Source organism: Eleutherodactylus coqui, chromosome 2 (genome assembly GCF_035609145.1).
Source record: "Eleutherodactylus coqui strain aEleCoq1 chromosome 2, aEleCoq1.hap1, whole genome shotgun sequence".
Taxonomy (NCBI): Eukaryota; Metazoa; Chordata; class Amphibia; order Anura; family Eleutherodactylidae; genus Eleutherodactylus; species Eleutherodactylus coqui.
Genome location: NC_089838.1, coordinates 193,279,173 through 193,293,648, shown reverse-complemented (window position 1 = coordinate 193,293,648; position 14,476 = coordinate 193,279,173). Strand labels below are relative to the sequence as shown.

Sequence of the window (14,476 nt, the reverse complement as noted above, 5' to 3'; positions counted from 1 at the left end):
AGCACTCAACTGTCATTCAATGAATGGCTGAGAGCTGCCTGTGATTGGCCATTAACTTATGGAAGCAGGATGTTTTTGTAGCCAATGAGAGTGGAAGCCAATAGATGTATTTATAAATTTCAATTTATGTTGGCGGTAGGGTCTGGTTTAATGAAAAGTGCTCCCCATTTATGTCAGCCAGAGCTCTAAAAGGGCAAAATATCTGGATAAAGCCACCATACAATATGTGGGAGAAAATACCAGTGTCATCCTTACACCTTCAACATTTCTTATTATCTGTAAGATGTATATGATATAAAACTATTGGACAAGATCAGAACAGACCATGAATGTTAGAAAGGATAGTATGCAATTTTAACTTTTAAATTTTAACTATATATTAAAACTACCATGTAGCCACTTATGTTGCACCCACAGGTGGATATATTAATAGATGAATAATAAATAATGGCAGTGATGATAGTAATGACAGCATGAAAGTAATATTATCAAACACTTTATTGCAGGCAGGTGAAATGGTTACACATATATTAAAAACATGCTATTGGTTTTCATAATCAAATTTACTCTTGAGCATGTGTTAATTATGTTCTTATCCACTCATAAATGCACTTAGAGGTTCAATAGATATTTCCAAAAGCCATCATCCTCCCCCCAACAACACTTAAAGATTCCTAATTAAAAGATTAATAAATGGCATAATTAATTGTACACCATTAATTCGTGGTTGCATCACTGCATGGTACCTTATTGGCTGAAAAAAGCCTCTTTTAAGTCCTTCCATAATTGTGTTCTTTCATTATTTGCTTTGAAGTTTCTTAACCACTTAACAAGTGGAGGACTGAGGGCCCTAACAACCAGACGTCATTCACAGAATTTGCTATGCATTAGTTAGATAGTGGCTAGATTGTTAGGTAGGCTATTTAAATGTTTTTGAGAATAAATCACCCCAGAGCACTCATTAAATGACCAGTGTTTTCTTTTTTAGAATATCGTAGGTTAAAACAGATTTATTTTAATTCACATTATCAAATTTGTATTTTATAAAGTGAAATAACTTTTAATATTCCTGATAGAAGGTTTCGACATTGGTTTGCTTTTTTAATTTGAAGCTTTCAGTTTTATTTTTTCCTTAGTTGAGTTTTGGCTCTGTTATACTCTTCAACTTTCATTACAATGCATCCTCTAAGGGTCACGTGATTACAATAGATATCAAAAGATATACTGACAGAGTACAGTTCTGAATATTCTATTACATTTGCTCAGCAATCATTGAGTGTACAGTGAGAAGGTAATAAAAACGGCATTGCACAAGTTTTTATACAACCACTATATGCAGGCACTGAGTTAGTTCAGTATGGTCCCCTCTCTCCTGCTCAAATCCTTATGAGTGACGGGAGGTCTACAGAAATTCTCTTATGTGAGCATTGGCACAGTGGTAGCATTGATAGTAAGGTTAGTTAGCACTGTTTCCTAAGGCCTCATGTCCACGGGCAAAAGAAGAATTAAAATCCGCAGCTATGGAAGCCGTCCGGATCCGCGGGAGACCAAAATGGGAATTTACTCACCTGCTCCGGATCTTCCCTTCGCCGTGGCTTCATCTTCTCTCCGTCGCGGCCGGATCTTTTTTCTTCGGGCCGGCGCATATGCGGGGCACGCAACCAACGTGCCCTGCGCATCCGCCGAGCCGAAGAAAGAAGATCCGGCCGCGACGGAGAGAAGATGAAGCCGCGGCGAAGGGAAGATCCGGAGCGGGCGAGAGGTGAGTTAATTCTTCTTTTCAGCGCTCATGTCCGCGGGGCAGGAGGGACCCGCTACGGATTCTCTATAGAGAATCCGTAGCGGGCCTGATTTTCCCCGTGGACATGAGGCCTAACAGTATTGGGCCCATATATTCCCCTAGAAAGAGCAACATCTGTTCACATTGTGGTGTCAAGACCAGCGGCTCCCGGGACCTCCATGCCTGCACTGCCAATCCTATCACCTGGGTGGCTGGGGAGCAGCGCAGGGTGGCCCTAGTGTTGTTGACCTCCCCTGGCTGTCATTGTCCTGTACGCCGCCTGGTTGCTAGGGACGCGGCGGGTGCCACCCGCGCTGTGTCCCTGTTGCCATGACAGCTGGGCATGCTTCCTTTATCTCCACCCGTCAAGCTAGTGCTAGGGGCAGGTTTTCCAGTGCTCCGTGACTGGCTCCTGTTGCTGTCAGGCTCCCTAGCCCAATCAGCTGCTGGGGCGGGAGTTCTGACAGCATTTAAACTGCCAGTGTATGTTTGGTCTTTCAACTACCCGGCGTTTTCCTGATTGCTGTTTTGTTTTTGGACTTGCTTGCTTGGACTCTGACTTCGCCTTCGCCTGACACTTTTGTACTGCGTTCCCCCCAGTTGCCAACCCGGATTGCCTGACCTGTCTCTGTTTGTTCCCGTATTTATTTGTAGTCTACTCCCTGCCCCACTTCCCTAGTTAGCCCAGGGACTGTCATCCAGTTGTCACCCTGGGGCCTAGCCCAGGTGGGCAAGTAGGTAGGAACAGGGGTTGCGGGCAGTTTTCAAGGACCTTCCATTCCTGGACCCCTGTCCTTGACAGTGGACATAGGTTAGTAACTAAGGCAGATGTACCTCTGAAGCGCGTCAGGGACTTTGAGGTACCTGTGTGCAAATAGGCTGTGGTTTTTAACATGATTGGAAGTTTTATTTTACTCTTGGATACTAGATGTTTTTTTCATCAATACTAGCAAAGCTCAGGGCTTCAAGTTTCTCCATGCATCCTTTTGGATTATACCTGTCCATTTTCAAACATATACATGAGTTGGGCTAAACCCTTTTTTGTGTTTCCTGGACTTAGGTTAGTGTATGTGCTTTATTTGCATCCATGCACTAAAAATATCAATGTCTTTATATGAAACAAATCTTTGATGTTTCTGGGTATATTAGAAAATTAAATTTGTAAGTTCCACTCGAGGCATAGATTGACACAGAGCAGCACAATAATGCAGTGGCTGTATACTACAACAGGTAATGAACAAACGGTATATTTGTCTATTTCCTAATTCTCAATTTTATGTTGTGCAACAACTGCTGACTTAGTTATTGGATGATTTCAACAACAGAAGTTGACTATATTGCAGCAGTGTCAGTAACAAGTGAGTTCACTACCTTAAAGAATTTGTAATGGTGAATTACGCATATTTTATATTTTTACAAAATATTTCTGACCCCTTTTAAATGGAATGAACTGATGTAGCTGTTCAGGGTTAATAACATACAATGCGCATGCAAGTTTATTGTTATCAAGTTTGTAGTAAACACAGATGTACGGATCCCCCCTTCCTCCTCTCCCTACACACTGCAGATAACAGAAATACTGCAGTCACTTAATCTCCTGGGGAGCACCATCCACTGATGCGAATGAGCCAAGAAGACTCATTAATATTAATTTCTGAAGTGTTGCTGCAATTAATGAAAGACACTGTGACCTTTTCAAATATATTTTCCCCTCCTTGCTATTGCCAAGTTGGGGAAAAAAGTTAGAGGATGAGAAATCATCAATTTCCGTATACAGCAGTCGATGTGTAAATGAACTTGACACTTATCCGGTAATTATAATGGAACTCAGGAAGCATTAACAGTGCTCTTTAAGACAATGTAGGAATCATCTGTAAAGCTGCTGTGTGTTAATAACCATATAAAATACATCATTAAACATGGTTAAACTTTACAGGGATGTAATTAGCAGTATTAATTTCTTTCAGTGGAGCATCGCCATAAAAACAGCACTGGTACTTCCCAATTTTTTTCCCTTTGCATAATGATCTGACCTCGCTGCGGTGGGATGCTCTGTACAGCATGTGAATACTTCAATTAGACTAAAAATGTCTTATTGTTTTATTACCCTTTTGAAGGTCTGAAAAAGACGTGTTATCAGAAATTATGAACCGCTGTAGTTTAACAGGTGTAAAAAATGTAGAGGTTATAAGATTCAGTGGTGTTAAAATCATATCCCATTTGCTACATTTATAAAGTAATGTTAATGTTCTCATTAATTCTGTGCAAACCAGTGCAATTACATCCTGTCAAATAGAGCAAAAAAGCACATAGTGACACAGAAGTGCGTATATCTAACATATTATATATTAGGTGTATCACATTTATCCATTCTTAATATTATACATAAAACATTTAGAAAACAGTCGCAATGTTACTATGGAAAATGCCCTTGTATGTGTAACCATTTACATGTATCTGTACTGCTGCACATCCTGTACTAATAATAGGGAAAATGATAAGCATACATTCTTACAGGGTTAACAAGGCTTTAATAACTCCTCAAACCATCAGAGATCTAGATTCTAAAATATAATTAATTTTAATAAAACATTATCACAATGCTAAATATAATGACTCTAAATACATAAATGTATACAAAAGTTACCATAGAAGTGCTTAAATGATATATAGTATTTAAACCTTTTCCCCTGAAGACAGTTTTAAAGGAGTTTTTCAAGCAAAAACTTTTGATGACCTATTCTCCGGACAGGTTATCAATAGTTAACCACCAGGGACCCACCACATGAAATTCCTCGATCGCCCGGCCTGACTGTCAGAGCAGCAGGCTGAATGTGTGTCATAGGAGAACAGAAGTGGCCTAACTGGCTTTATTCCTATCCAAACAATAGGAGCTGAAGCAGCTATTACACTTCCGGCACTTCTACTTTTGACACCAGGGATGGGCGCAGAAGTGTAATAGCTGCATCAGATCTTATTGATTTCAATGAGAATGAAGCCAGATGGGCCACTTCCAGTCCCATCTCTTATAACGTATGTCCGACCCGCCGCACTGACAACCAGGCCAGGCGATCAGCAGGTTTATCTATCAATATAGCTGTGTGCTTCCCAGTGCTCCCTGGGACCTTAGGATTCCTTGGGACCTGGGTAGAGTATCCCCAGAGGAGAACAGCAAGAACTTCTAAACTTTTATAGTAAGCATGGCAAAAATTGATCATAGTCTGCTCAGAAGCAAGGCTTTGGGACAAACAAAGAGGGTGAAGAATTGTCATTTAAAATGTAGATTAATGGAATACTTTACTTGCTCTGTTGAAATAGAAGGGGGAGACGGACTTCCTAGGTAGTGAAAAAATCTTCTGTGGATTCCTACATGGTATTAAGTTGGGAATCACTGACATAACTGAAAGGAAGGACAATTGAATAAAATTTCAATAACGGTTGGGTATAGCCAGGTGCAGTGGGAAGAGGATGCATGAAGACCTAGCTCCTCTGACTTTCGCCTAATTTTGGTGTTGTTTGCCCATTATCAGATATGAATCCCCCTGTGAGTACCTATATCATCTGTCCTCTGACTCTCATAATTTTAGTAGAGTTACTGAAAATGTTTGACCATAGCCCTGACCAAGATAAGGTTATAATGGCAACCCAAAAAAGTCACTCTATCTCACAGCAATCTACCACTAGCTCTTCATCACCTGGAGAGGTTGAACACAATTTAGCTGCCCCTTACAGGCTTTCCCTTGCTCTAAGGGACCTTCCTCTAAAAGAGGATCTCATACTATGAAATCTGATGCCCTGGACTTGGGAGATTTCACTTATGATCAGCAATCTTACCAAGGCACAGATAGTCCTTTAACCACTATCGCATTGAAGGAATTGCTCTTGTCACTTAAGTAATATTCATCTCGAAATATGCAAAAGATTTCTTGCCAACTACAGTCTAATCTTGATCATCTGGGTGAACAAAAATGGGCAAATTCTCAACTGCACATAATGAATTAGTGGAAGAGGAAGTTTCTCAACTGTGTGAAAAAGTTATAGACCTTGAGGAGATATTGAGGAGAAATAATATTAAATTTCAAGGTATTCAGAAATCTGTATCTATAACAAATTCCCTCAATATCCACTCAAGCTGCTTCAAACTATTCTTCTGATTTTATCCCCATTGGAGTATGACATCGATAGAACCCACAGGATCGCTAAAGCTCGCTCTGTCCAAGAAAATGCTCCAAGAGATGTTTTGGCTTGAATTCACTTCTACCCTCAAAACTACGTGAAAATGTATTTTTTGTTCAAGAAACATATTTCATATAAGATAAGTATCCTAAGTGTTCGCATTCTAAATTCCCACACCTTTTTATTGCTCCTAATTCTGATGAAAAAAAGAGGAGTACTAATTGCAATTAGTGATTCAGTATAATTTTCTAAACAAAACTTATACCTAGACTCTCTAGGTCGTTCTTCATTCTTGTTTGTGAAATTAACAATGCCCCATTTAAGTAAAGTAATAAGTAAATCTTTATTTTCCCCTAAATGGTAAGCTAGATATTACACAAGTTTTGAAAGAAATTGCTAAGATTTACAAAGGCATTTTCTTAATTGGAGGTGACTTTAATTCAGTTATGGTTCTGAGAGAGATTATACTTTTTTTTATTTTTGCCTCACTCCTTGTATTCAAGAATTAATTTGTTTCTCTTGAGTGCCAGAGTGTTGGAAGAAGTCATATAGACCAAGATCGGAAACATTACTTGGTGGCGCCATATTCCAATATCTTTGTCAATGCAAGAGAAGTTTTACCATTCTTCCTCCTTCCCCTGGAGATTGAATGAATATATTCTTTCACACCCAGAATATGAATGTATTTTAAAAACTGAGCTAGAAATGTTTTTTAATATCAATTCTTCTTTGGTGCCTAGCGTCTTTTCGGTGTGGAATGCTCAAAAGGATTATTGAGAGCTCTACTTTTAAAATACTGGTCAAGGGCTAAAAAGAAGAGTGAAGAAATAACCCTTCTGATCTCTCCAATTAATATCATTGATTCCTTAAATAAGTTCAACCCCACGTTCTACAGAGCTGAGGAAATATTTAAATTACGAACTAAACTTCAAAGCCTTGTAGCTATAAAACGACATCATTTTTCAAAAAAACTGAATATGCAATTTAATGCTCATGATAATCCTGCTGGGGCATTGCTGGCTAAACAACTTAAAAATCTTAAATCTAAAGAAAGAACTAGATTTCTTTTATACTCTAAAGGACACAAAATTACCCACACCCAAGAGGACATAAACACACATCAATCCCAACCTGAGGAAATCTTGAATTTTCTTCAAAGCATTAACCTTCTACACTCCCTCCTTCCATACGCACTCTCCTAAACAACTAGCCTGTCTTTCTGCACCGATTTTCTGCATCTGAGGTATTAGAGACTATTAAAATGTTAAAAGCTCTTCAATCCCCCAGTTAAGGAGAATTTTCTAATGGTTACTGCAAAAAATAATCTTCTCTTCTGACTCTTTATCTGGTTTTGGTGTTCAATGCAGCTATGGCTAATGGTTCCTTTCCTTCAGAAAGTGTGGAAGCTTTGGTTATTGCTTTGCCTAAACGTGGTAAAGATGCTACTTCCCCAGCAAATTTTTTAACCTATTTTCCTATTGAACACTGATATCAAAATCTATGTTAAAATTCTTAGCAGTGGCTTTTTTCTATTCTCCAAATGTTGGTTGCTACGGGCCAAGGAGGATTCATCCCACAGAGACAAGCTCCTAACAGAACTTGTCAATCCCTAAATCTCATCAAAATTATTGAGTTTGGTCGTGCCTACTTTTTTTTAGTTTTAGACGCAAGACAGCATTTGACCGTATTCAGTAGGAATATCTAGAGACTACTTTAGATGCATTTAGCTTTACAGGCCCACTAAATCTACCATTTTGCCTTTATATTCAGCTCCAACTGCAAGGGTTTTTTCCTCTGGTTGTATTTTCCCCACCCAGGCACTAGGGAAGGCTGTCTACTTTCACCTCTTATTTTTGCTCTCCTTTTGGAAGCTTTAGCCAAACAAATTAGAATTAATAAAGATATCAAGGACGTTAAATTGGGCCACCAAATACAAAAAAGGACTTCATGACAATTACATCATCTTGGCGCTTATTGATGCCATTGTCTCGTTAGATCATGTCCTATCTTCACTTTTGGATTTTGGAAAAATCCTGTATCAAAGTATGCAATACAAAATCTCAACTGCTGAGTGTTGGTATCAACAAAAATACCAAACAAGCTATAATTAGTCACTTTTCATATGTTTGGAATCACCATATTTTAGGTATACATTTCAAAAGGCTTGGTTAATACACATTTTATAAAAACTACTTGCCTTTATTAAATTATATTCCATAACTCTTAAATGTTTATAAACCATTTATTTCTTGGGCCGGGAGGGTAGCAGCAATTAAAATGATGGTCTTACATATTCTTTACATTTTCCGAACTGCAATGATCCCTGTCCAAAAATCCTTCTTTTTACTAAACTTCCGTCCATTCTCAACAATTTTTAATATGGAGGGGCTCCCATGTTAAGATAAAATCTTGTATGAACTAAGCTTGATCAGGGGCCAAAGTATAGTATTAGATTCATCATCCCAAAGAATGGATTTCCAGTGCTCAACTTATTTATCAGCAGTATACCCTAGCTTCTTTCTAGTTTCTGACTTTGTGGAATATGTGGTTTTTTTACCATTCCTCTAAGAAGCATTATTAAAACACTACACATATCAGTAGATGTATACCCATGCATTTCCATTGAGTGACTTGAAATCGGTGTCCTTTTCTTTTAATAGTATACACAAAAATAATGTACTGCATGTTACACTACAAGTCACTTTGAAAATGATTAATACTTTTATGTTAGGCTATAATTATTTAGGAATTATTACATACTTGTTTTTGACATTGATACCACCATTCCATTTATAATTCTTGCTGATTTTTTTTCAGCTGAGTTTCTAAACAGAATGCAGCATAACAAAAGAACGGGTTTTCACATGGCAGGTCTCATAAGGTTTGCGCCTCACGCTGATATTTGTGATATAGTTTTTGTGTGGTTTAGGTTGAAATAATACTAAGTGCTTATAACCAATGTGTGAGTTGAATCAGAGCTGAAAACTACAATACTAAGTAAAGTTATAATGGCTCTGACAAGCTCTCGCAGACATATTCCTCTTGTCAGGAAGGTGACAGGTAGCTGTTAAATGAAACCGCTCAATGCTTGTTCAATTGGGAATAATAATGATACAGTATCATTTCAAACCATGGTATCTGTTATCCATACAGTAAATCGTTCTCTCACTTCTTTCTGTCTTTTCTAAAAGTGATTTGTCTTATGTTGTAGTACTTTTATAGCATCACTCTTTTAATTCAGAATGTAAAACTCCTTTAATAGATGGACATATATGACCAATCTGCTCAGTGTTTTGATTCTTTTATTACCTATCATTATTCTTTGATTCTTTATTTTACGCCTTACTGTATTATCATGTTTATTACATTTCAAGTTATTAAACAAATTATGCATTTATTTAAATTGTGAAATTCATTCTATTTTTCACCATAATAGAAAAGATATGATATTTTGACATTGTTGAGACATGATTTTTCTGTCAATGCCAGACTGAAGATCATCATTCTTCATTGTAATATTGAGGCATCATTTGTGGCACATTTAACTTTGAAGTGCTGCGTTACGAACACTTCCAGATGATTAAAACTTCACAGACATCAACATCTTCAGCACATACACATATTTTGAATAGTATTGATGCTCCATCTAACACATGGTGTCTGGAAATGACTGTATTCAGCTATGCAGTTGAAGATGTATTTTCCGTAGCAATGGATCCTTAGATGCATAGCTGAATTGGATTGGAATAAACTTTTAAAAGTGTCTGGAAACTACTGATTAAATATACTGCAAAAGGCTTAAAATCACCTCCTGTCATATTTACAAAACCAAAAATTGAAATGATTGTTACACTTAACCCCTTAAAGCCACCTCATCTTTTCAAAATGTTCAAAAAAATCCAGATTTTTTTTTTCTATTGATTTAGCTGTCTTTGGGCTTTTCTGTTTTGGGCCGAGTTGTTTTTTTTAATGGTACTATTTTTTTAATGTAACACATTCTGTGCTAAAAAACTTGAAAAAATTTCTTAGCAAAGTGAGATAGAAAATGAAAATGCATTTTCGCCATGTTTGGGGGGTGGGGGATACTGTTCTTACAACATACACACTGCAGCAAAAATGACATTACAGTTGTATTCTGTGGGTCAGTATGATCACGATGATAGTTTTTTAAAATTTATGCTGTACTGCTTTTTTTTTAGAGACAGGGTGACCAAAAAGCACAACTCTGGCCTTGCATGATACTGTATTCTGACAAGCAGTCTACCAAGACATTCATTTGTAGCAGCCCTGGGGGCCTTCAGAAGGACCTGGGGTGCAGTGATTACTAAACAGCACCCTTAAAAGCCAATCAGGTCATTTAAATGCCGCTGTCAGTATTGACAGTGGTATTTAAAGAGCTAATAGCTGCGATTAGTCCAAGCGCTAATCACGGCTGTTGCGGGTCGGTTTTCAGGTGTCAAAGACAGGCAGCACCCACCGTGTAGCCGATCCCGCTCCATACAAGTCCTGCACCCAGAGCAGGTCCCCACATGTACATCCTTGTGGGTGAAGGGTTTTAGGAAAAAAATCACCATTGCAGGTTGTAGACTTTATTAAGTTTGAGCCAGGAAGGGGAATTTATCAGCTGTCTTGTAACTATGGTTCAGTTTACCAGAAGGATTACTATGGTATTTCAATGGGCAGGTGTCCTGGTCAGTCCTGATGCTAGTTAATGGTTTTATACTGCTTTCAAAGAATTGGACTAAAAAGCCACTTTTCCTTGGGTAATGGTAGAGGAATAAATTGAAACCCCAATACATATATAGGCCCACAACTTAGCTGGAGGTAACAGTGCCTTGCACCCTAAGATACGAAGCTGTATTACATTTCAAACTTATTTATTGCACACCATTTTGTTATTACATGCAAGATGTATACCCTGTTTCCCTGAAAATAAGACATACCCTGAAAATAAGACATAGCATGATTTTCCAGAATTTTTGAGGATGCAAAATGATTTTTCAGGCTTTTTGAGGATGCTTGAAATATAAGCCCTACTCCAAAATTAAGCCCTGCTAACAGTTAATTAAAAAGTCAATTTAAATAGTGTCCAGGCAGCTATACATGTAAAAAAGTTAAACCTTTTTGAACAAAAATTAATATAAGACACTGTCTTATTTTCAGGGAAACACAGTAGAATAAACATGCTTCTATGTTGTAGCTTTAATCAGCATCATTCCTTTCCACAAGTCAAATCTTTACACATGCAAAATACATCTAAAGTGATCGAAGACCTTTAATAGTTGAATGCAAAGCTGAACTGCAGCAAAGTCATTCAACCACATTCCTTCTTGCTTTGCAGCTGTTAAATGAAGTCGATGAGATTTTTAGGTCCAATGGATGAGTCATAGAGTGGAGGTGGTATCTACAATGAAAAATATACTCTTGCAATATATTTTCTACTATCACATCTACTTTTGCAGTCCAGGCATGAATAGTTTCAAGGCCTTAAGTACAATTTCAAGAACCATCTGCTTAGATGCTTTGTAAGCTCATTGCATTGCATATAAACTGAAAAAGTGAAATATGTACATCCTACTGCTATGGGATTAAGTTCAAAGTATTGCAAAGTACTTTCATTTGTTTTCACTACTTATACAACATGTAATCGTTCTTTGCTGCGATACTGCTGTTTTTAGAATTGTCATATTAATATATAAAGGAAAGTCTAAATATGTCTACCAAGGTGTGCATACATCATGGAACTGTGGATGTGTATGTAGGGGACAATAAAAGCAGAACTTCTGTTAAAGATCCCTATGAGTAGCAGATGTAATTAGCATTGCAGTAGCAGCGTAAATAGCTGTATTAACGTCAGACTCAGTAGACAAATTGATGACTCAAAAGAATCAAGAGGCTGGTAATATTGGAAAGCCAGATTGTAAATCTGTTTTAAACTAATCAATGTCCCTTCGCAATTACTCTTTTTGTTGTTCTCTTTGTCTTTGATGAATTATTTGTCTACTCTTTTGTGTGGCTTCTTGTAAGAAACTGTTACTTTAATGCTGCGTTTTAACACTATTGTTCTCCCGCTGCAGAATGATTTTGTCCCCACATACCTTGGAGTATTAACGCATCTCCATTTAATTGCAATACTATAGCTACATAGAAGTGGTATTGCACTTCTCTACGATTTTTTTTTTATCCCCATGATTGATAAAGAAGGAGACAAAACAAACCAAATGAACTATGAATTGCTTTCAATATATACCAACTTTCAGTTAATCATTTCACTCTGTCATGCTTTATTCCCAGTGAGTGTAACCAGAATAGATAGCTTGAGGCGCGAAATCTATTATCCTCTAGCTTTCATAAACAAACGTGTAAATGAAGATTATATCTTTTTTTTCATACAGTAAGATGGGGATTGATTGCTCAATTTCAGATTTAGTATTGATTAACCAATTTGTCTGCCATCCATTTAAAGATGACTCTTTGGTGAGTTAGTGACCTTCAGCAAATCATTTTCAGGTGAACTTCTAACTAAACGTTATATATATTTTATATCTTGAAACTGAATTCAAATGCAGCCTTTTTAATCATACAGTATGTTTCTGGTGAACTGTGTAAAGTTAATAATTTTTAAAAAGAGTTGTCCCACCATTAAATATCATATTCCTTGTATATGAACCAGTAAAGATTTAGGACATCTACTTACATAGTATGACACCACCTTGTGTTCACAGTATATAGCGATGTGCAGGTCCATCTAATGAGCTGAGTGCTGGAGGACACACATGCTCAATCACTCTCCCCACAGCCGGGTCTCTGCATAGTGATCCTCTGTTCACTGCAAAGCAGCCAATGGAAAGAGATATTTGCTTGTCTGCAGTAACACGACATAATAGTTGAGAAGATTAATTCTTTCGAGTTAATTAGGACTGAAAATCTCTGTCTACATCATGGTAGGAGATTTGAATTCTGTATATGCCCACTCAGGCTTTAGTTTTCTGTTTCATTATGTTTTCATTGGCTTCTAAGAGTCTATATTGTGGATGTCACTATGTATACACCTTCACTGCATTTTCTGAAGGGTGTATTCAAATGGGCAGATCATTTTCCTGTAGTAATGATCACTGACCAAGAATGAGCACGTTGGTGAGCATTCATTAATTAATTATATTTACTCAAGTACTTGATCTGCAGTATGGGGATGAACGATCATTAATACGATTGTTCATCCCCATACAGCTATCATTGGTCAGCTACACCACTTCCTGTTTACACAAGGAGATGCTTGCATAAATGAGATGAACAGGCATCAAGCATTGGCTCGTTTGTCTGCTGATTGTTGCCATATTTACATGGCCTAATGATTGGGCAGATGAACGTTTGGGTGAACTTTCATGTCTGATGCTTAGGCTGTCTAAAAGGCTCTTAAGAAGAAACTAGATTGACAACTGTCAAAGGGGAAGGACATTCATTTACACAGAACCCAGCAGCACAGTTTAGCAGAAGCACCAAGGAGGGGACAGGGAAGCAAAAAAAAACAGAGAAATATTTTTTATGCTATAAAAACTGTTAATTTCTTTAAAACAGTCATTATCAGCTGTCTAGGATGAACATGGTTCATGGTTTAACCCTTTAGTATTCACCAATCCTCTTTCCAAAAACAATTCAGATAGTACAATACTATATGTTTCATTTAAGACCCAATTCTGTAAACTATAATCTGCCTTAAAAAGTACCGACTTACTTGATATTGCTTACACTATTATATTAGATTGTATTGTTAGCCCCTTTGTTGCATCAAATTAACACTTTCATAGGTAAGGATGACAACATAATGCAAATTTGGGCAAACAGAAGAAGACATAACACTTCAATTTGTTAATAGATTCATTATTTAGTTGATTTATAGAGGAAGATTAAAAGCTCTTTTCTTATTGGTCCATTCTAAAAATCAATAATATGCAGTAAAAAGGCAATTCTACATTTGTTTTGTATGTTACAGAGAATATGATCAAGTATACTGGAAGTCCTGACAGCCTACGTTCTCGCACTCCCATGATAACACCAGATTTAGAGAGTGGGGTTAAAGTTTGGCACTTAGTCAAGAACCATGAACATGGAGACCAAAAAGAAGGGGACAGAGGAAGTAAAATGGTATCAGAAATATACCTAACGAGGTTGTTGGCTACCAAGGTATGTAAAAAAAAGTCCTCATATTCTGTATTATCAAATGATATGTAATTCAGCTACGTTGTTCAGATATTTCCCTTTCCTATAGCCCCATTTCAAATGTTTTGTGAATCTCTAAGTCATCATGGGAAACTTTTATATAAATGAGTAATGGATCCAATATTTCCTAAATGACTTACAGAAATTTGAAATTGAGAGTTTAAAGCATTTTCTTCCTTAAAGTAAAAGCCCTCCTTTTAACAACATATATAAGAAATAGGAAATGCTCAAAACATTTCCTCTTCCTTATATATGCTCTCCGATCCTTCAATTCGGGGCCCCCATTGATGTGGATGTTCG

At 37.3% G+C, this 14,476-nt stretch overlaps 1 protein-coding gene across 2 annotated transcripts in view; it reads left to right on the top strand.

Annotated features, from left to right (window-relative positions):
• The window catches only part of PLXNA4 (plexin A4), a 683,798-nt gene that overhangs the window by 635,005 nt on the left and 34,317 nt on the right, over nucleotides 1–14,476 (top strand). For both annotated transcript variants that reach the window (XM_066592134.1, XM_066592133.1), the window contains one exon: nucleotides 13,950–14,140. In XM_066592134.1, the coding sequence (XP_066448231.1) occupies nucleotides 13,950–14,140 (191 nt within the window). The remainder of the gene's footprint in view (nucleotides 1–13,949; nucleotides 14,141–14,476) is intronic.